The sequence below is a fragment of the Oncorhynchus kisutch genome, linkage group LG13 (genome assembly GCF_002021735.2).
Source record: "Oncorhynchus kisutch isolate 150728-3 linkage group LG13, Okis_V2, whole genome shotgun sequence".
NCBI classification, from domain to species: Eukaryota; Metazoa; Chordata; class Actinopteri; order Salmoniformes; family Salmonidae; genus Oncorhynchus; species Oncorhynchus kisutch.
Window position 1 is genome coordinate 32,674,868 of NC_034186.2, and position 23,927 is coordinate 32,698,794.

The 23,927-nt window shown below is 42.0% G+C and overlaps 1 protein-coding gene across 2 annotated transcripts in view; it reads right to left on the minus strand.

Annotated features, from left to right (window-relative positions):
* Positions 1-23,927, minus strand: part of LOC109902599 (ephrin type-B receptor 1) — a 205,239-nt gene that overhangs the window by 178,010 nt on the left and 3,302 nt on the right. Inside the window, exon 1 of one of the 2 annotated variants that reach the window (XM_020499081.2) lies at positions 15,502-15,784. The exons of the other annotated variant lie outside the window; for it this stretch is intronic. Within the exon in view, the coding sequence (XP_020354670.1) occupies positions 15,502-15,559 (58 nt within the window). The 5' untranslated portion in view covers positions 15,560-15,784. Of the gene's footprint in view, positions 1-15,501; positions 15,785-23,927 lie in introns of those variants that run through there. 2 annotated transcript variants of the gene reach the window in all.

A 23,927-nucleotide genomic window follows, 5' to 3' on the forward strand; every position in this document is an offset into this window, starting at 1 on the left:
CGCTGGGTTATGTTCAACCCGTATTTATATTTCGTGTTCATTTGTGCAGTGTATTTTTGGTTCGCCAAATAAAAGGCTCCAGTTTGCTACCAAATATCTACTCTCCTGCACCGGACTTCCTACAGCCCTTCACGCATACCTTGACAGAGACTGCGCACTCTTTGTGCCTCATCCTCGTTTAATCAACCTCTCTCTCTCCTACTCTCTCTCTCTTCTTCCTTCCTGTTTTCTTAAACTTGATCTTTCTCTGCCTGCTTTCCAAGAAAGGTTTGTCACCAGAGCTGGCTTTAGAACTGCTCCTGTGATGTAAGGCATGGGTTGCATTAGGGTGGGTGCTGTATAGTCAACCATTAACGCTGGGTTACAGAGAGTAGGCTACATACACAGTTTCAATTACCAACGGTGTGGCACCAAGACGAGGCTTTGTGGAATCTAGCTCCGACTATGTCAATTCGCCCAAAGTCAATATTCAATTATGAAACGCCCACCTTGTACCTATGTTTTTCCTCTGTAGTTGCGTTTGATTAACGTATGGATTTTAGCTAACAAAGAACGGTATGCAACTACAGAGGACTACAAAGTGGGCGCTTCCTAATTAAAAACCTTTTAAGTATTGACCTTCGAGAATCGGAGCTGGTTGGAGCTAGATTCCCACAAAGCCTGGTCTCGGTTGGTGAAGTTATTCAGAAACTTCCTTCAACATTGAGTAGAGTTTAGTACGTTACCTAACCCCTAACCTAAACCTAACCTTAACCACAAACCCTAACTCCTATAGCTAACTCAAATTTTAACCCTAATTGTAACCCTACATTTAAAATAGCCTTTTTCCTTGTGTCCCCACTTGTCCGAATTTTCCTTGTTTTACTATCCTTGTGAAGACATCTTAGAAGATTTCTTAAAAAACACACACACTAAACATGTCCATTATCACAGAGGGGCATACATTTAAGTTATTTGCCATGCTTTTAGTTTTCCACAATCCTCCCCCTCTCTTTGGTTGCCTTTCACCACCTGTCTTCCCTGGTGGGATAATCCTCCTGAAACATCCGTTATACTTGCTTATGGAGCCATACGCCCAGAGAGAGAGACTCCTTAGGTGGCTGGCACACTGCCTGCCCTTAAATACAGTACATGCTCTTCCACTAATAATTCCCCATTATGTCAGCTAATGCTCCTGTGTCAGTGACCAGGGAACAGATGAAGCAAGAACCTGGGAGGAGTAATGTCCCTTCCTGCTGCAAGGGAGAGGGCCCAGACCTTATACAGACCTCATTAAACGTGATTTGATATATAGTAGTACATGGGCAAATCTGAGGCCCATTTTCTCAACCAACTCACACAGTGTTTAGTGGTTGGGAAAAGGCCCTTGATGTCTGGTGGTGCATTTGACATTCAGAAAAAGCAATGTCTGTCTTTGTCTCTGACTCTGTGGGAGAGCTATTTTGTTTCAAAATACTGGGTGAAATGAAGCGTAATTGAATTTTTTTTCATAAAATATAACGCATTAGTATTCTGTAATAAACACCACATTCAAACATTTCTAAAGGAGCCCACATCATGCCTGCTGTGTAGCATGCTGGTGGCAGTTGGCAATCACTGCTTACCCAGCATATTAATAAGTCTACAAAATACCAAAAAGAAGAAAAAGAAGTGACGTTGCCTTATGCTAGAAACAAAGAACCCTTTCTTCAAAATGCCCATTTGCCTTTTTTCTTCAAACACAATCATCTATTTCTAAAATTAAAGCCATCAAATTCTGTTCGTTATGTAAATTGCAAAGGGAGGTTGGGTGGTTCAGCTCTTCAAAATGCTTTTGTCTCTACTTGTGTTTTCAACTTTCACTGCAGAAAAACATCAGCTCCAAAGACACGTTCATGATCTCCTAGATGGTCTTTGTTTTGGATTGCTGTCAACTGCAGCAAAACAAGGTGAACACTGACAAAAATAAGTCAGGGAAAGAAAGTAGGCTTCTGTCTATAATTCCACACACTAACTTGGTGTTGTGTGCTCTTGGGCATAAGACAGCTCAACTCTTCTAACCAGGTTTTTACACAACATCATGCAGTGGAGGTTTAAGTGATAGAGTAAGTGCTCAAGCCCTTGGTTAGGCTACAGCCAGCACCATCTAGCCCAAGATCATGCATTTGTAGCACAGACCTCTCCTCATCAATAATAACTAATGTCACACATGATTATAAGCAGGAAGCGGTGCCCATGATGAGGTCAGCTGTCAGGTAAATTAGTAATGACAGGACTATAATGAACATGTATTAAACATGAAAAGACAAGTGATGTTGCACGTAGAGGGGCAGGGCGGTGTGCTTCTGCACGTCTGTCAATCCATTTTCAACATTGATGTGATATCTATCCTTGAGGGAATTTAATTGAATCTGATGTTGTTAAATCAACCTTGACAACAAGGTAATTGCGACCCCAATATCTTCCCTATTACTCACTGATCACCTAGTGCCCAAACAGTCAAATCACCCTATTGCCTTGATTTGCAATAGGATAAGAAATGCATCAAAGATTGGGCTGTTAATTCATGTGTTTAATGTGCAGATGTCTGTCTTCTCCTGTGTTGTTCCATACACAGACTGATAAGAGACATCAACAACATGCCAGAATTCTCTCTCTCTCTCTCGCTCTCTCTCGTTCTCAAGTCAAAATAAGTACACTCCTGAGGTCATAAACACAAGACAAAGTGTATAAGGCTGTAACAGGGATCTAAAATGGCCACTCAGGAAGATTCACGAGGTACGTAACAGCTTTATGGCATTGTTTCCTGGGTATAAAAAGGAAATAAGGGCTGCAACGTCGATGCACATATTAAAATAATGAGGCTGTGAATCAGGAGGGAAGGAACTGGGAGGCAGAGTGAGTCCATCTTTTCACACCCACAGAGTCCCTATCCTTTCAAGACATGCATGCTGAAAATCACATGATCAGCATAATTTGCCACCAAACAGTGATGACCAAGCATTTCATTCCTATTCATCTACGTTATTAGACATCTGAATGAAACAGTCAAAGACAAAACTACAGAGTGGCCCTCCACTAGCACCTGGATAGACTCTCACCCGGATGGGAACACTTTGACACATTGATTCCATACATCACCTGCCAAAGGAAATCATTTCATAAATGTACAGTTCTGTCCTTTTTCTGCTTGTTCTATTGGGACGCAAGCATAAGTGTATATCCAACAGGACTGAGCAGTGCCAGAAAGTTACTTCTCAAGGGGAACGTCTGACTTGGTCTACACCAGGCTTTGCATCACAAGTTGCTGAACCCTCTCTTTTCCCCACTAGGCTGGCCCTGCTGCCCAGATTGACAGCCAGTCTAACTATGCTGCTCACTCCAGTAAAAAGGACAGAAGGAAGGCACAGAAGGAGAGGGCTGTTGCCTTCTCTTTTTTAAGTATTGCTGCATCTTAACAATCAATACCTAATTACCCGAAAAAAGGGGGAGTCAAGGGCAGGGTCATTACCAACTGTGTCACGCCATCACCTGCCTGTCCACATTCCTACACTTTTTCCCCCTTGTTCAAACTTTTCCTCCCTCAGTTTCTACCTTAAACCTTCTGTCCCTTGCTTTCTCTCATTACTATGGGAGAGGAGAAGGGCATGCAGAACAGAGAACACCACAGATAGAATATGAGAACAGAACAGTGCCTGAACGGTCCTGAAAAGCAGCCAAGCAAATTCTGCTGTATAATGTGCTCTGGATGGGTCCTACTTTCTGTTTTATGTCACTTGCAGATACACACAGCTAGTCGCATGGACATCCACATAGCAAGGCATAATGAGACCTATGACCCTTGTGGACCAAGATTAGCGTGGCATTAGAGATGAGGTGCCCCTGTCTTGAAGGGTGCCTCTAGAGAAAGGACAGAAATAAGATGTTATGAAACACCGATGTATTTAGACAAGAGTGAGAGAGAGACAGCACCCGACCTCACCCTACTAGAATCTGAAGTCAAATGTCTACTGTTTGCAGATGATCTGGTGCTTCTGTCACTAACCAAGGAGGGCCAACAGCAGCACCTAGATCTTATGCACAGATTCTGGTCACAGTAAATATCAGAAAGACAAAAAAGGTCCAGTCACCAGGATCACAAATACAAATTCAAAATTCCTAGAGCACACAAAAAACTATACATACCTCGGTCTAAACATCAGCGCCACAGGTAACTTCCACAAAGCTGTGAACGAACTGAGAGACAAGGCAAGAAGGGCATTCTATACCATCAAAAAGAATGTACAATTTGACAGACCAATTAGGATCTGGTTAAAAATACTTGAATCAGTTATAGAACCCATTGCCCTTTATGGTTGTGAGGTCTGAGGTCCGCTCGCCAACCAAGAATTTACAAAATGGGACAAACGTAAAACACCAAATAATGCATGTAGAGCAGAATTAGGCCGATACCCGCTAATGATCAAGATCCAGAAAAGAGACGTTAAATTCTACAACCACCTAAAATGAAGCGATTCCCAAACCTTCCATAACAAAGCCATCACCTATAGAGAGAGGAACCTGGAGAACAGTCCCCTCAGCAAGCTGGTCCTGGGGCTCTGTTCACAAACACAAGCACACCCCACAGAGCCCCCGGACAGCAACACAATTAGACCCAACCAAATCATGATAAAACAAAGAGATCATTATTTCATTGGCATAAGAGCAAGTAATTAACAAAAAAACAGAGCAAACTAGAATGCTATTTGGCCCGAAAACAGAGGGGCAGAATACCTGACCACTGTGACTGACCCACACTTAAGGAAAGCTTCAACTATGTACAGACTCAGTGAACGTAGGTAGCCTTGCTATTGAGAAAGGCCACCATAGCCTGTCTTCTCTTGAGAGCCAGGTCTGCCTATGTGCACACTGCCCACAAAATGAGGTGGAATCTGGGCTGCAAACTGAGCTGCACTTCCTAACCTCCTGCCAAATGTATTTTCATATTAGAGACAAATATTTCCCTCAGACTACACAGATCCAAAGAATTCAAAAAACAAACCTAATTTTGATAAACTCCCATATTTACTGGGTGAAATACCAGTGTGCCATCGCAGCAGCAAGATGTGTGACCTGTTGCCGCAAGAAAAGGACAACCAGTGAAGAACAAACACCATTGTCAATACAACCCATATTTATGCGTATTTATTTTCCCTTTTGTACTATTTGCATATTGTTTGCACACTGTAAATAGACATAAGATGACATTTGAATTGTCTTTATTCTTTTGGAAATTCTGTGAGTGTAATGTTAACTGTACATTTTTATTGTTTATTTCACTTTTGTTTATTATCTACTTCACTTGCTTTGACAATGTTAACACGTGTTTCCTATGCCAATAAAGCCCTTGAATTGAATTGAGAGAGCGAGCGAGCAAGAATAAATACACTTAGCTGACCCAACAACTCACATACCTACATAATCCGCTCCTGCCTTTTCTCCCTCCTCCTTTGGCCTAACACTCTGCTCTCTTGTCCCTTTGTAAACAAGGCTATTGACTCATAATCCATGTAATAACGGAATGCTTAAAAAACACAAAGCTAAGACCATAATCATATACATTCAAACTTCAAGCACAATATCAAAACCAATTAGTATTTTAGCTGGGGGGGCTGTGAGGCGCACAGAGAGCTCTGCTTCGCCTATCACCAGGAGCTGCTGCTGAAGACTTTAATTACCAGGAGAGTGAATGAATGGCGCACACACAGAGAGACAGAGAGACTAATGCCTCACATAATAAGAGAAACAACCCCAATCGAAATGGCATCTGGAAAAACTACTTTGAAAAACTATATGAAAATCCAGAATGCCAGAAATTAACCGAGACTCAGACCAAATTGGTTGATACATTTTTTTTTTTTATGGAAAAACAAATCAAAATAAAGACCAACAAAAGCCATTAAATACCCATCACACTAACAGAGCTGAAAGAGAAAATCAAACCCTTCAAGTACGGTAAAGCCTGTAGGACAGACAGTATCTGCAGTGCCATGCTTAAGAAAAGCAGCCCTAAGCTGTAGGAAGCCATACTCTACAGTAGCTCTTAAATCTGGTGCTGAATGTAGGATACTTTCCAGAAATATGGAATAAAGGCATAATAACACCCATATTCAAGGCAAATATATGACCATAATAATTATCACGGTATCTGCGTGACCAGTAATTTAGGGAATGTTTTCTTGCAGCATAATAAATACGAGAATACAGACTTTCCTCAACAAAAACAGTGTTTTACAAATGTTCATATTCATCCTCTCCAGCACCACCCCAACATCAATATGTGTGAAAATTAAGGGGTGATAAGTATTTCCAATGGCATCATCAATCAATTAGTAGACAATAATCACACTTTGCACACAGATGATGTCATTGGAAACATGTATCTTCCTCTATTTCTTTTACTTCAAAAAATAGATACGCGCACATTTACACATACGTTGATGTTGGGGTGTTGCTGGAGATGATGAATATGGTGAAATGTCCCTTTAAGTGCAAGTCAAATTGGCTTCCTACCGAAACAAAGAACATCTGACCACATATAGACCCTTATCAATCCACCAAGGGTGAAATATTTTCCTGCTTTATTGACTCCATCTGGCATAAAGGACTCTTCCAGAAACTCATCCAAGAGGAATTGGAGGAAGAACCTATGAGGTTATTAAATCAAAGTAAAATGAAAATACATGTAAAAATCAAAGAGGCAAGGGGTCACCCAGGGCAAGCAAATCTCAGCCCAACATCGTTAAATATCTATATTGATGAATTTTCAAAACAGTTGAGCTCCTGGGCTTCTCCTAGACAACAAGAAATGAAGCTCTTTCTCTATGTAAATGACCTGGTCTTGTTGTCTCCAACAGAACAGAGGTTACAGTATAGTCTGTCAGTGTTAGATGCCTGCTGCCAAAACTGGGCACTGACATAGCATCAGCAAAACAAAAATTATGATCTTCCAAAAGTATGTGGACACCTGCTCGTCGAAAATCTCATTCCAAAATCATGGGCATTAATATGGAGTTGGTCCCCTATAATAGCCTCCACTCTTCTGGGAAGTCTTTCCACTAGATGTTGTAAATTGCTGCGGGGACTTGCTTCCATTCAGCCAGAAAAGCATAAGTGAGGTTGGGCACTGATGTTGGGCGATTAGGCCTGGCTCGCAGTCGGCGTTTGTATTTATTAGGGATCCCCATTAGTTCCTGCCAAGGCAGCAGCTACTCTTCCTGGGGTCCAAACACACCAATGCACCCACATTACTTGTGTAACCGATGTGAAATGGCTAGCTAGTTAGCGGTGGTGCGGGCTAATAGCGTTTCAATCTGTGACGTCACTCGCTCTGAGACCTGAAGTAGTTGTTCCCTTTGCTCTGCAAGGGCCGTGGCTTTTGTGGAGTGATGGGTAACGATGCTTTGTGGGTGTGCAGAGGGTCCCTGGTTCGAGCCCGGTGAGGGGATGGACTAAAGTTATACTGTTACTACACTTGTAAAACAAGAGATAAAACCGTGAACTATGTTTGTACTGAATGAGCTAAAGATAAAACAGTACACCACCACATATCCACAACACAAAATGCTCAATACCACCATCCAACAATATCACAATGTGTGTGTAAACATGTGTCTGTACCTTTGTGTGCGTCTCTTCACAGTCCCGGTTGTTACATAAGGTGTATTTTTCCCTGGATTTTAAATCTGATTCTACTGCTCGCAGTAGAAAGTTGTAAGCACAGAATCGTCTAGAATGTAATTGTATGCGGTAGCGTTAAGATTTCCCTTCACTGGAACTAAGGGGCCCAAACCATGAAAAACAGCCCCAGACCATTATTCCTCCTCCACCCAACTTTACAGTTGACACTATGCATTGGGCAGGTAGCGTTCTCCTGGCATCCGCCAAGGCCAGATTCGTCCGTAGCGACTGCTAGGATGGTGAAGTGTGATTCATTACTGCAGAGGACGCGCTTCCACTGCGCCAGAGTCCAATGGCTGCGAGCTTTACACCACTCCACGCTTGGCATTGCGCATGGTGAACTTAAGCTTGTGTGCGGCTGCTCGGCCATGAAAATCCAGTTCATGAAGCTCCCGATGAACAGTTCCTGTGTTGCTGTTGCTTCCAGAGGCAGTTTTGAACTCGGTAGTGTGAGTATTGCAACTGAGGACAGACGATTTTCAGAACTCTGCAGTCCTGTTCTGTGAGCTTGTGTGGCCTATGACTTCGCGGCTGAGCCGTTGTTGCTCCTCAACGTTTCCACTTCACAATAACATCACTTACAGTTGACCGGGGCAGCTCTAGTAGGGCAGAAATTTGATGAACTGACTTGTTGGAAAGGCAGCATCCTATGACAGTGCAATGTTGAAAGTCACCGAGCTCTTCAGCAAGACCATTCTACAGTCAGTGTTTGTCTATGGAGATTGCATGGCGGTGTGCTCAATTTTATACATCTGTCAGCAACGAGTGTGGCTGAAAAAGCCGAATCCACTCATTTGAAGGAGTGTCCACTTTTGTATGTTTTCAGCGTATTTTTTTTCCATGAGCATTATATTTACTATTTTAATTGTTATCACTGTTGTTTTCATATTTTATGTGTATCACTTTACTTTGGCGACATTGACCTTGTCCTTCATGTCAATAAAGCATATTGAATATCAATTGAGTTTAATATTAATTGAATATGAGAGAGAGGAAACAGGCCCTGGAGCAGGTCCACGCAGACATAACAATGATTCTTTATACGGACATGTACCCTTATACTAACCACACTCTTTCCAATGGAAACCAGGCCTAGGGGCCTCTTTCATTAGGGGAGGAAGTGAGGGGCCCCCAATGCCACCCTAGCACCGCCACCACCATTCACTCAGTAACTTACATACTTCACATCCCTCACTAACTCACTACCTCTTTCATTCTCTCCTCTCTATCCCTTTTCTAACAGCCAACACCACAATTATTTTTCTCCCTAATCCTCTCGCTTCCCATATCCTTCTTCTTAGACCAGTGGTGAAGGGTTTGAGTTTTTCAGAGAGAGTTAAGATAAGGCAGGCCTGGAAGTTAGAGGCTGCATTAACATGCTCGGGGATATGGTCAATTTATTTAAGGCTTGGCAATAATGAATGTCTTAAATGTAGCTCATTAAAACACAGGGTGATAGAGGGACCATGAGAGAAAAGGGGAAAATTAGTACAATAGAAACAGGCAGTTAGTGGGAGAAATATGTGGATGCCGTGAAAAGGGAAAAGGGTGTGGGGGGGGGGGGGTGAATAGAGCAAAATATGAAAAGAGAAATGAAGAAAGATGACAAGGAAAGGACTCATTAAAACACAGTGCTGATTAGAACAGAGCAGTTGAATGTTTGGGATTTGGTCTCAGTCTGAATTCAGAGGACAGTTGAAATATTCACACAATTAGCTGTGCATAGAGAATGAAAGAAGAGCACAGAGGGAGAGAGAAGATAACTGAATACCTAATGGTATGGTAAGAAGAGAATGAAGTGAAGCAGAGAGCAGCACACCGGCTGTTGTAAGGTTGTGAGAGGAATGATCTGGACTCTAATCATCACTATAACGTTGTTTCCCTTAAACAGATTCTTGTTTAAATGACTTAATCGCCCAGTTCATTAGGCAGCAATTTACCCGCAATAGACCCTGCTTTCAATTAGGGCACTGAGAGGCTGGGTTAGAGGAAGTCCTGCTGAAGGATTGGCCTGATTGGCCACACCATACCCAATGTAGGGCAAAGCCAAAGCATGGGCCAGCTCATTAATAAGGCCAAGGCAATTCACTAATTGGCATTGTTTATGGATAGCTGTGGATATTTCTTGACAATGCCTGCCTTAACATGGGTCATCTCATTCATGGGGCCTGGCCACTAATAGGCGAGTATAGCAGTTCTCTATTGGGGCTGGCCTATAGATGAAGCTGATGCTAAACTATAGGACTGTTTAGCTAGCACAGACTGGAACATGTTCCGGGATTTATCTGATGGCATTGAGGAGTTTATCACATCTATCACCGGCTTCATAAATCCCAGTTTTCTTGAAGTCAGAAGTCTGAGATTTGAGTTCCCAGTTGTTTTGAACATGGCATTAAAGACCAGAGGGAGACAGCAGTGTATTATTCCCTTTGAGTCAGGAACCAAAATTCCTCCGTAGGTGTTCGATTTCACTTACCGGCATGTCAACTGAGCCAGGCTCACAGTCAAACGGATTGGGACGTAGGTCCCAAAGTGCCCTTCCAAGCGTTGGAGGTGAGCAGTCATCACTGTGTGGGACACTTACTGATGCACAGCTGAGGGAAGGGGGCATGGTTCACTTTTAAAAAGACTCTCTCCAAAAATAATGATCTCCTCTGAATCCACTGATTTGGTCACAATGCTCTTGTATTTCCACTGCATGCTTGGGTTCAGTTCGTTCAGTTTCCAAAATATGCAAGGAGACATTTTCTTTTCATTACACAGTCAGTTTTTTTTAACATCCATTGTGAATGACAACAGTTCCTCTCTCAATGCGAAAAATCTTTCCAATACTCCCCCTCGATATCCACCAGGCCTCGGTGTGAAAAAGAACATTGTCATGCTCTGATCCCATATCTACACATAGTTTTGCGAACAGGTGTGCACAGTGGATGTGGTTTGATGTCATTTACAATCGAAGTTACCTGCTGCAGTATATTTCTGATTTCTCTTTTGCCGCGAGTTGCTCTCGGTGTATCATACAATGCATCCATATGGCAGAGGGAGACCCATTCATAACTAGAGTGCAGAGACCTGCCCCATCTATGCAAAAAGCCCACCATTTGATCCCATGGAATCTGTTCTTCATCAATATAGCCACGCAGCACACTGAACATCCCCTGTGCCGTTTCATGCTCGGGAATCGTGAGACAGAATAATATGTACTCGTGAATAGCATCCCCTGACATGTAAAGTGAACAAAAGTCAATGCATGGACATCTCGGCCCTCACAGCTAATGACCAATTGGAGAGCATAAGCTGGAGAGTTTGAGTTGTTCAGTCAGAGTTCTCTTGATTGCTAGCAATAGCATGAATTCTTCATTTAACAGTGTTATCTGACAAAGCTATTGATGTGAGTATGTGCGTCTTTCTCCCCACCCATTGTTTTCACCATATCAGTTGCATCCAGTAATATCAAAGTCTCTGCAATAGTGTGTGGTTTCATAGCGTAGCAGGCTTAGCCATTCACCGTGTGAATGATTCAAGTGCAACGGTCAAGTGAGGCTTTTTCCCATAATCTAAGGGCGCTCTCTAGTTGAATATTATCTTTTAGATTTGAATAATTGTTTTATTTAGATTGATAAGGTTAACCACATTACAATGATTGAGATACAATGACGATATTATAATTTATATATTTTTTGTATATATCTATTTTCTCCAGGATTTTGGAAATTCTCCCAGGACCCCATTTTCACAAGCCCTAGTTTGGGAACCGCTGTCCTTTAGGGAGGAGGTCAGAGGAGGTCACAAATTCTCCCTCAACATGATTAAGACAAAAGGAGCTGATCGTGGACTACAGGAATCGAAGGGCCAAGTACACCCCCGTCCACATCGACAGGGCTGTAGTGGAGCAGGTCGAGAGCTTCAAGCTCCTCTGTGTCAACGTCACATATGGTCCAAACCAGTGGAGGCTCCTCTGAGGAGGACCATCCTCAGTGAATTTCATAAAAATCTAAATAGTGAAACATTTAAAAAAGTTAACTATTTAGATAAAACGATACTAAATATGTTCACGTCCTTTTCAGATAAAACTACACTAAATAAATTCACGTCACCAAATAATTTATAAAAACACATTGTTTTGAAATGAAGGTCTACAGTAGCCTCCCCAGCACTCTAATGTAGTGCGACGGTATAGCCAGAGGACAGCTAGCTTCTGTCCTCCTCTGGGTACATTGACTTCAAAACAAAACCTAGGAGGCTCATGGTTCTCACCCTCTTCCATAGACTTACATAGTAATTATGACAACTTCTGGAGGACATCCTCCAACTTACCAGTGCTCTTGCAGCATGAACTTACATGTTGTCCACCCAATCAAAGGATCAGAGAATGAATCTAGCACTGAAAGCATAAGCTACAGCTAGCTAGCACTACAGTGCATAAAATGTGTTGAGTAGTTGACGAAGAAAAATAATCGTTGAACCATTTTGAACAAATTAATATTTTCCAAAAGGAAGGAGCAGAAAAAGAGAGATATTTCTTAGCATATTGGTTTTCACTTACTTAGCTAGTGATGAATTCAGCTAACTAGTTTAGCCTACTCAAACACCCAGCTCAAACAAAGGGATGCTATGTTAGAAAGGTTTGTTCGCCTGGTCACAGACAGCTGATGTGTTGTGCAATGAAGTCCACAAGTGGAGGGAAAAGGTTAGAGGAGGAGAGCACATAGATAGATGCAAGAAGGAATTAGAAATAGAACAAGCTGTTTTTATGTGTCTGGCATAAAAGTGCCGTTGGCTTGTGATCAGGGGTGTATTCATTGCAGTGATTCTGTCGAAAAAAAGTCTTGAATTGAGGCAAACGGAATGGGTATAAATGAATTTATCCAATAGAAACTATTGTTTGCAACTGTTGGACTAATGGTTACACCCTAGATCAGCTAGACACAGGCAACATTGTCACTGTCTGATTACTCAAAATGCTCTAGACCTGTGCACCTACATTGTTATCTTTTATTCATAAGCTAGGTTGTAGCAACCTCATGATGGGTACAGAATTTTTTTTTGTATCATGTAGTAAGTCTAAACCGATCCATGTTACAATGAGCTGAGTGACTGTAATATGACTGACAGTCATCCAATATGATGTAATAGAAATAAGGCCATGTTAATTAAAAAACATAATCATCCTCCATCTTAAATGGTACAGACTGCCACTGGTCCAAACACATCAACACTAGGCTTGGGTGGTATCCAGATTTTCAAATTATCATACCGTTCTTCTCTCATTATGGGATTTACGGTATTACCAGCATAGCACACAGGGGCGCGCGAAAAACGCAAGACACTCCCATTGGGCTTCTATAACCAGAATGCTAACAACATTTGCACAAAAAGCTAAATCACATAGATGCTGTTAGCTAAATGCTAACGAGCGAAACTAACAAACTAATTGCAAATACTCATATATTCAAGCATAGCTACAGTAGTAGCTACCGAATCTCATTTTCGGGGGGTGTGGACATTTACAATCGAAAGTGAAAGACAGAAATTGTGCAAATTAACAAAGTTGTGATGCATGCTTTTCTGAAGGAAGAGCATCATGGGTTAATTAATGGAGCACCGGATAGAAGAACAAACGCTAACAGAGAAATAATGTCAACTGTAGAGGTATCTCATCCAGAGCTCTTTCACTTCTGGCAGAATGCCGTTATAAGATATATGATGGCAAACATTTAGTAGTGAATTGCATACAAGTGTAACTTCATCACCTCTTGTGCGCAGCACAACAGAGACTCGCCATGGACTCAAACTATCTCCCGTTGTGCTATTTACAAAACAAACGCGTGACTGGTTCAACTGTTCTGGGGAACTACGGGAAACTTCATAATGTAAAATTATGTGACAGGTGAAATGAAGAACGCAATCTGCTTGATCTTCTAGCGCATTTTTGACTCATGCTACTGTTTATGATCTGTCACTTTAGTCCTAGTTATATGTACATATCTACCTCAATTACCTCGTACCCCTGCACATCGACTCGTTACTAGTACCCAGTGTATATAGAAAAGTTATCGTTACTCATTGTGTTTTTCAGTTTTTTACATTTCTATTATTTCTCTATTTTCTTTCTCTCCGCGTTGTTGGGAATGGACCATAAGTAACCATTTCACGGTTAGTCTACACCTGTTGTTTACGAAGCACGTGGCGAATAAAATGTCATGTGATTTTATTAGCCAGATTATTGTCACGGCCAGGCAAAGGGTGAGGGTCCTCACTATATGACCAGTCACCCCTAGTCCACATATTATGGGGATGTGTAGCTTTATTCGTTTTTATTTTATACTTGTTTTGGTTTTTACTCTCTTGCTGTAAAGTGTCCTTGAGTTTCTTGAGAGCGCTTTAAATCCCATGTATTTTTATACCAAGTACAGGTTAAATAGGTAACCATTTTGCCTTTCCTTTTGCCCTGACATAATATATCTTATCATCACCAACAACCTGGTCAAATCAAAGATGAAACATTTGATACAGTCAGTTTTGATACAGTCAGTGCATTGATCTACAAGAAACCTCAGTAAGAAAACATGAAACAAGGGCATTCGATCAACTGACTGTCATTGCGTTCCCCACTGACGCACGTTGGCTAGGCTATTCATCGCAGCCATAGCGGAGGACGCGTTATGCATCGCTATGATAGCAATACACCTCGTGAGACCAGCCAACCTGTGGATTCTGTCCGAGTAACCTATTCAAAAAGATACATACAGACAAAATCCACATTTTAAATATTTTGTCGAAACCGGAGAAAAATGGACATGAGAGGAACAAACCTCCATACAGAACTTCTCATTATTATATCGAACGAACAGCATTTCGGAGAGACCTTGACCTTCTCTATAGCTTATATAGAGGGACAGCTTCACATCAAGTAAAAAGAGATTCAATGAAGTCATAATGTATGGAGGTTTAGGAGGAAATGGCTAAATAAATTAGTATAGGTCCTCTACCTGTCACCTTATATCTAAAACATGATCTGAAATGTTGCGCACTGACTGACTGTATACACCAGGGTGCAGGGGACTGGGTGTCGCAGGCTTCCCTCATCTCCTCCACTAGCCTATATGTTTGGGAGTTAATGTCCTATCAAATAATATTGGTGTAAATAATTGGGAAATTAGGCCTATGTATAGTTGAATTTGTATTTAATTGTCCAGGGGCATTAAATGATTGGAAGAAATCGTGGAATATCTTAACTGAAGCAATTAACCTAATGCAGCGTTTAGGTAATGTCCGAAACTCGGGAATTTCGGACTTGCTAACCTAGAATAAAGAGTCGGAGCCCGAGTTCCACACATGGGAGGTATCAGAATCAACCAATAGGAAGCTCTACACAAATAACATACGTTCCTTTAAACTCGGAGGTCCCAAGTTTCGACGTGACATGAATGCGTCATAAGGCAACGATGATATATATATATATATATATAATATTAATCAGTAATACATTGATTCAATGCTCATCTTGTAGTCTAATTATTGAAGGTAATACATGACCCAAAATTGCACATCCACCATCGTAGTGGCAGTGGTACACCCACTCTCGACCCTGGGTACCTCTGCCTGAATCAATCAGAGAGGCGCCACGGAACCAGTTCCAAAGTTATCCCATCCAAGATCCTAATTGCTTTCCATACCTTTAGAAACGAATACATCCATGCGCTTACAAGAACACTGTTAATGCACCATATTGCGTTCACATACGTGCACACATAGCAATAGAATATCACAGCTAAAAAGAGAGAAACTCAAATAATTTACCTTCCACTGCGTAAACCGTAGTAATCACGCATAAAACCGCTAACAAATCCGCTGGCATGGCAAAGGTGGTCTGCCTTTCCTCTCCCCTTTAAAAAGGTGTAAACACAAATCCTTTAGCTGCCACAGAATAGTATTCCAGCAGTGCGTATGTTGAATCACATTTCAAACCGTACTGTACGCAGTGTATGAAAACCTACTAGGTTACTTGGAGGATGAGGCATGTAAGGGATAAGTGAAGCGGGATGAGAGATAGACCTTGGCCCCCGTTCCCTCAACAGCACTTCTCACACCCCTTTAACACCTCGTGACCAATCACGAAAAGAAGCTAGTGCATCTCAAACCAATCGCAACAGAGCATCCGCTTAGATTCCTACTAACATTTTTAAACTACTGAAAAGTCCCCTGCTTTGCCATCCAATCGTACTGCAGGGAAAGAGCAACGACTAGTGGTCCAGATGAAGCATTGCATGCACAGCTTCACCTAATAGGTGTTTCTCATCAGATTAATTTCACTACGGCGATAATGTGATTGCATTTTACCATTTATTTATCATGCTATTCCATAAACCTAAGCAGTCCATGGTGTTTTATGGCTATACATAGTCACGAAAGCTATTTCCGTAGCCCATGGTGATATACTGAATTGTCACCTGTAATATCTCTATTTGATGGGAATTAAACCCATCACATGCAGGACAACGACAGAATTAAAAAACGTATATCTGCCATCATTTACGATCGACCACCTAGTTTATTAAGTAGGCTCGTAGATTTATGAATGGTTTATGTTCTGCAGGAGCATATGGCAGATTTAAGAGTCTATTCTAACAACAGACAATTACTGTGTCATCATGGCACTGCATAACAACTTTTAACATGTGCCTTGAAGTGACACGGTAAAGCCTATGAAATGGTTTGGATTGATGTCCTCTATACTAACACCTTGAAAGTAGTTTGTTGTGAATATGAATATTCATTGTGTTGCACTTCATTCACTGTACTTGGTGCTGTGTTCTAGAATCAAATCAAATGTGGTAATATGTAGTTAATTTAACCAGGCAAGCCAGTTAAGAACAAATTCAAATTTACAATGAAGGCCTATCGGGGAACTGCCTTGTTCAGGGGAAGAACAACAGATTGTTGTTACCTTATCAGCTCGGGGAATCGATCCAGCAACCTTTCACTGCTGTCCCAACGCGCTAACCACTAGGCTACCTGCCACCCCAAATTAAATTGTGGCTCCATTTAGTTCCCATGTACAAAATGGTATCTTCCATTACATGGAATATACAATAACTTCGCTATCCTCACTTATGAAATACTAATATTACAGTCTGCCTAAATGAGGGTGGAGAAGTCAACAGCCTGAGACTCAACAGCCCAGACAGACCCCAGACAGACAGGACACACAATAATGTAGGCAGGGCGTGTGCCAACAGTCGCGGCTCTGCCCCCTCACACCCAACTAGGTAGCGAAACCCTCCCCCTACACACACACACACACACACTGCTGTTATATTAGTTTGCCCACTTGTCTTCATTAGCACTCCTCACACATGCTCCCATTACATTTATACCTTAATTGGCAGCCAGATCTGCAGCTATTACATGTACATGTATATATTTGCAGACTGCCTGCACCAACCCACCCCCATGCCTCCCTGCCTCCCCATAGTGAGGCGCCTGCTCCAACAGATGGCAGACTCACAGCTCCTCCTCCCCTCCCTAGGGAAGCGTGGCGGACACAGGGCCTGCTGACGGAGCCTGATACGCTCTTATCAATACAGCAGCTCCGCTCACTTGCTCTACTTCCAATTACAGCCCTGTGCCGACTCTGTGGAGCTGGCTGAACTGCCGCACAGACATCTTTGGATGGCAGAAATTAAAAAGAATTATACGCCCAGTCCTACACAAAGCTACATGTAAATGCACAGGGATGCACCCCCTAAACAGAAATACACACACATGTACATACCATACCCCTGTGCGCACGCACACACGATATAACTATCAGCCCAACATTTACACTTTAGTCATTTAGCAGACGCTCTTATCCAGAGCAACTTTCAGTTAGTGCATTCATCTTAAGATAATTAGGTGGGACAACCACACATCTCAGTCATAGGAAGTACATTTTATCAGCAAAGTCAGGGGGGGTCAAGTGTTAGTGTAATTTCACAAAAGGCAATTTATGAGGGGGTCCAAGGGGTGCTAGACAACCATTTTCAAGTCAAAACACACAAGAAAATTCACTGTCTTCTTGGTAAGCAACCCAGTGTAGATTTGGCCTTGTTTTAGGTTGTCTTGCTAAAATGTGAATTCAGATTTTCCTCTAGATTTTTTAAAATATATACACACATACATATTACCAGTCAAAAGTTTTAGAACACCTACTCATTCAAGGGTTTTTCTTTATTTTTACTATTTCCTCATTGTAGAATAATAGTGAAAACATCAAAACTATAAAATAACACATATGGAATCATGTATTAACCAAAAAAGGGTTAAATCAAAATACATTTTATATTTTATATTCTTCAAATAGCCTTGACAGCTTTGCACACTCTTGGCATTCCCTCAACCAGCTTCACCTGGAATGCTTTTCCAACAGTCTTGAAGGAGTTCCCACATATAGTATGCTTAGCACTTGTTGGCTGCTTTTCCTTCATTCTGCGGTCCGATCCATCCCAAACCATCTAAATTTGGTTGAGGTCAGGGGATTGTGGAGGTCAGGTCATCTGATGCAGCACTCCATCATGCTCCTTCTTGGTAAAATAGCCCTTACACAGCCTGGAGGTGTGTTGAGTCATTGTCCTGTTGAAAAACAAATGGATAGTCCCACTAAGCCCAAACCAGATGGGATGGTGTATCGCTGCAGAAGGCTGTGGTAGCCATGCTGGTTAAGTGTGCCTTGAATTCTAAATAAATCACAGACAGTGTCACCAGCAAAGCACCTCCGCAGCATAACACTTCCTCCTCCATGCTTTACGGTGCGAAATACATATGCGGAGATTATCCGTTCACCCACACCGCGTCTTACAAAGATATGGCAGTTGGAACCAAAATCTCACATTTTTCATGTTTCTTGGTCCAAGCAAGTCTCTTCTTCTAATTGGTGTCCTTTAGTAGTGGTTTCTTTACAACAATTCAACCATGAAGGCCTGATTCACACATCTCCTTTGAACAGTTGATGTTGAGATGTGTCTGTTGAACTCTTTGAAGCATTTATTTGGGCTGCAATTTCTGAGGCTGGTAACTCTAATGAACTTATCCTCTGCAGCTAAGGAAACTCTGGGTCATCCATTCCTGTGGCGGTCCTCATGAAAGCCAGTTTCATCATAGCGCTTGATGCTTTTTGCAACTGCGCTTGAAGATACTTTTAAAGTTCTTGAAATGTTCCTTATTGACTGACCTTCTAGTCTTAAAGTAATGATAGACTGTTGTTTCTCTTTGCTTATTTGAGCTGTTCTTGCCATAATATGGACTTGGTCTTTTACCAAATAGGGCTATCTACTGTATACCCCCATACCTTGTCACAACACAACTGATTGGCTCAAATGCATTAAGGAGGAAAGAAATTCCACAAATTAACTTTAATGAAGGCACACCTGTTAATTGAAATGCATTCCAGGTGACTACCTCATGAAGCTGGTTGAGAGAATGCCAAGAGTGTGCAAATCTGTCATCAAGGCAGAGTGGATATTTGAAGAATCGCAAATATAAAATATATTTTGATTTATTTAGCACTTTTTTGGTTACTATATGATTCCATATGTGTTATTTCATAGTTTTGATGTCTTCACTATTATTCTACAATGTAGAAATTAATACAAAGAAAAGAAAAACCCTGAATGAGTAGGTGTTCTAAAACCTTTGACCGGTAGTGTATATTTTTATATTAACCCTTCGGATGACAAATATATATATATATATATATATATATATATTTTTTTTTTACAGCTTTTCTGCTAACATATACAGTACCAGTCAAAAGTTTGGACACACCTACTCATTCCAGGGTTTTTCTTTATTATTACTATTCTCTACATTGTAGAATAATAGTTAAGGCATCAAAACTATGAAATAACACATATGGAATCATGTTGTAACCAAAAAAAGTGTTAAACAAATCAAAAGCGATTTTATATTTGAGATTCTTCAGAGCAAAAACATGTTTTTCCAAAATGTTGCGTATTCAGACCCTTTGCTATGAGACTCGAAATTGAGCTCAGGTACATCCTGTTTCCATGGATCATCCTTGAGATGTTTCTACAACTTGGAGTCTACCTGTTGTCACAAGTGTAGAGAGGAGTAGGCAGAAAGCAGTCACAGGTTTAGAACTACTGAATTTATTAAAGCACCATATATAAAATTGGGACAAAACCCAAAGTGCAAACTAATAAAATACTCAGGAAATAGTAGGAGAGATACCCATCAGGAAAACAAGCAACATTTACAATGACCGACAAAGACAAATGACAGAGGGAGTATATATACAGTGAGTGGGAAATGGAACCAGGTGCGTGTAATGATGACGAAACAAGTCCAGGGTTAATGAGTGAAGGGTGTTTACCAGCAGTAGGTTCGGCAGCAGCAAGAAGGCCGGTGACGCCGAATGCCTGAGCTGGACAGGAGGGGGAGCCAAAGCGAAGGCTGGTAAATTCAATTGATTTTACCAGCCTTGTGCATTTCATGATTTGGAAATGCACACACTTATATAAGGTCCCACAGTTCGCAGTGCATACCAGAGCAAAAATCAAGCCATGAGGTCGAGGGAATTGTCCGTAGAGCTCTGAGACAGGATTGTGTTGAGGCACAGATTTCGGAAAGTGTACCAAAAATGTCTGTAGCATTGAAGGACCCCAAGAACACAGTGGCCTCCATAATCCTTAAATGGAAGAAGTTTGGAACCACCAAGACTCATCCTAGAGCTGGCCACCCGGCCAAACTGAGCAATCGGGGGAGGGCCTTGGTCAGGGAGGAGACCAAGAAGCCGATGGTCACTCTGACAGAGCTCTAGAGTTCCTCTGTAGAGATGTGAGAACCTTCCAGAAGGACAACCATCTCTGCAGCACTCCACCAATCAGGCCTTTATGGTGGTGGCCAGACGGAAGCTACTCCTCAGTAAAAGTCACATGACAGCCTGCTTGAAGTTTGCCAAAAGGCACCTAAAGACTCTCAGACTATGAGAAACAAGATTCTCTGGTCTTATGAAATTAAGATGGAACTCTTTTGCCTGAATGCCTGGCACCATCCTTACGGTGAAGCATGGTGGTGGCAGCATTATGCTCTGGGAATGTTTTTCAGCAGCAGGGACTGAGAGACTAGTCAGGATGGAGGCAAAGAGGAACGGAACAAAGTACAGAGAGATCCTTGATGAAAACCTGCTACAGAGCACTCAGGACCTCAGACTAGGGCCAAGGTTCACTTTCCAACAGGACAAGGACCCTAAGCACACAGCCAAGAAAACGCAGGAGTGGTTTCGGGACAAGTCTCTGAATGTCCTTGGGTGGCCCAGCCAGAGCCCGGACTTGAACCCAATTGAATATCTCTGGAGAGACCTGAAAATAGCTGTGCAGCATCGCTACCCATCCAACCTGCTAGAGCTTAGGAGGATCTGCAGAGAAGAATGGGAGAAACTACCCAAATACAGGTGTGCCAAGCTTGTAGCGTCATACCCAAGAAGACTCGAGGCTGTAATCGCTGCCAAAGGTGCTTCAACGAAGTACTGAGTAAAGGGTCTGAACTTATGTAAATGTAATATTTCTGTTTTATTTGATAAATTTGCAATTTTTGCTTTGTCATTATGGGCTATTGTGTGTAGATTGATAAGGGGGGGGGGAAATTTAATAAATTTTAGAATAAGGCTGTAACCTAACAAAATTGGGAAAAAGTCAAGGGGTCTGAATACTTTCTGAAGGCAAAGTAAAGGGGTGGGGGGGGGGGGGGGGGTTGGTTCTTCTATCCTTGTGGGGACCGAAAATCCCGTAAAGTCCCCACAAGGATAACAAAACAAGGAACATTCTACCTCGTGGGGACATTTCCCACATCCCCATGAGGACAAAGGCTATTTTAAACTCAGGTGTTAGGATTAGAATTTGGGTTAGGGTAAGGGGTTAGTGGTTAGTGGTTCGGTTTAGAAGTTAGGTTTAGGGTTTTGGTTAGGGTTAGGATTCCAAAATGTGTGTGTGCGCACGCGTGTGTGTGTATGTGTGTACAGTACGCATGCGCGTAAGTCACACACCAGAGAACATTATGAATGCTGGTTTATATACATTTTTGTTCTTTATTCTTTGGTAATTCTTTGGTAATTACATTATCCTTTGTGTTTGTAACATGAGTATACATTAATTGCAGGCCATAAGCCAACTATAAGAGTATACACTGAGTGCACAAAACATTAGGAACAGCTGTTCTTTCTATGACATAGACTGACCAGGTGAATGATATGATCCCTTATTGATGTCACCTGTTAAATCTACTTCAAATCAGTGTAGATGAAGGTGAGGAGACAGGTTAAAGAAGGATTTTTAAAGCCTTGAGGCAAGGATTCTGTGTGTGCAATGCAGAGGGTGAATGGGCAAGACAAAAGATTTAAGTGCATTTGGGGTATGGTAGGAGCCAGGCGTACCGGTTTGAGTGTGTCAAGAGCGGCAACGTTGCTGTGTTTTTCACACTCAACAGTTTCCTGTGTATTAAGAATGATCCACCACCCAAATGACATGTTGGAGTCAGCATGGGCCAGCATCCCTGTGGAACGCTTTCAACACCTTATAGAGTCCATGCCTGTCGATTTGAGGATGTTCTGAGGGCAAAAGGGGTGCAACTCAATACTAGGAAGTTGTTCCTAATGTTTTGTACACTCAGTGTACGTCATTATTTCTACCACTATGCATGATGCAGATTAATATTCTTTCAGTCTTTCATTTCTTGATCAGATCATCAAAGTCACTTTCAGTCTGCAGAAATAAGTATTTACTCTACTCAATATCCTGAGCAGCAATGATCCGGGTCAGCAGAGCGTCTCCAATGATCTTGGACAGGGATGGTGTTGAAATCTATGTGTGACGTTCCTGTAGGGCTCAATGACCAGGAGCCCTGGCACACTGTTGGATTTTGCCAACGGTGGGGTCTCCTGGATATTTCTCTGTAGAAACTCTGTAAAAGTCTTTATCAAGCCAGGGACACTGAGTTGATAGTGCTGGCTCAGGACATCTACAGTCGTGGCCAACATTTTTGAGAATGACACACACATTAATTTCTACAAAGTTCGCTGCTTCAGTGTCTTTAGATATTTTTGTCAGATGTTACTATGGAATACTGAATTATAATTACAAGAACTTCATAAGTGTCAAAGGCTTTTATTGACAATTACACGACGTTGATGCAGAGTCAATATTTGCAGTGTTGACCCTTCTTTTTCCAAGACCTCTGCAATCCACCCTGGCATGCTGTCAATGAACTTCTGGGCCACATCCTGACGGATGGAAGCCCATTCTTGCATAATCAATGCTTGGAGTTGGTCAGAATTTGTGAGTTTTTGTTTGTCCACCCGCCTCTTGAAGACTGACCACAAGTTCTCAATGGGATTAAGGTCTGGGGAGTTCTGGCCATGGACCCAAAATATTGAGGTTTTGTTCCCCGAGCCACTTAGTTATCACTTTTGCCTTATGGCAAGGTGCTCCATCATGCTGGAAAAGGCATTGTTCGTCACCAAACTGTTCCTGGATGGTTGGGAGAAGTTGCTCTCGGAGGATGTGTTGATACCATTCTTTATTCATGGCTAAGTTCTTAGGAAAAATTGTGAGTGAGCCCACTCCCTTGGCTGAGATGCAACCCCACACATGAATGGTCTCAGGATGCTTTACTGTTGGCATGACACAGGACTGATGGTAGCGCTCACCTTGTCTTCTCTGGACAAGCTTTTTTCCAGATGCACCAAACAATCGGAAAGGTGATTCATCAGAGAAAATGACTTTACCCCAGTCCTCAGCAGTCCAATCCATGTACCTTTTGCAGAATATCAGTCTGCCCCTGATGTTTTTCCTGGAGAGAAGTGGCTTCTTTGCTGCCCTTCTTGATACCAGGCCATCCTCCAAAAGTATTTGCCTCACTGTGCGTGCAGATGCACTCACACCTGCCTGCTGCCATTCTTGAGCAAGCTCTGTACTGGTGGTGCCCCGATCCCGCAGCTGAATCAACTTTAGGAGACGTCCTGGCGCTTGCTGGACTTTCTTTGGCGCCCTGAAGCCTTTTTCACAACAACTGAACCGCTCTCCTTGAAGTTCTTGATGATCCGATAAATGGTTGATTTTAGGTGCAATCTTACTGGGAGCAATATCCTTTCCTGTGAAGCCCTTTTTGTGCAAAGCAATGATGACTGCACGTGTTACCTTGCAGGTAACCGTGGTTGACAGAGGAAGAAC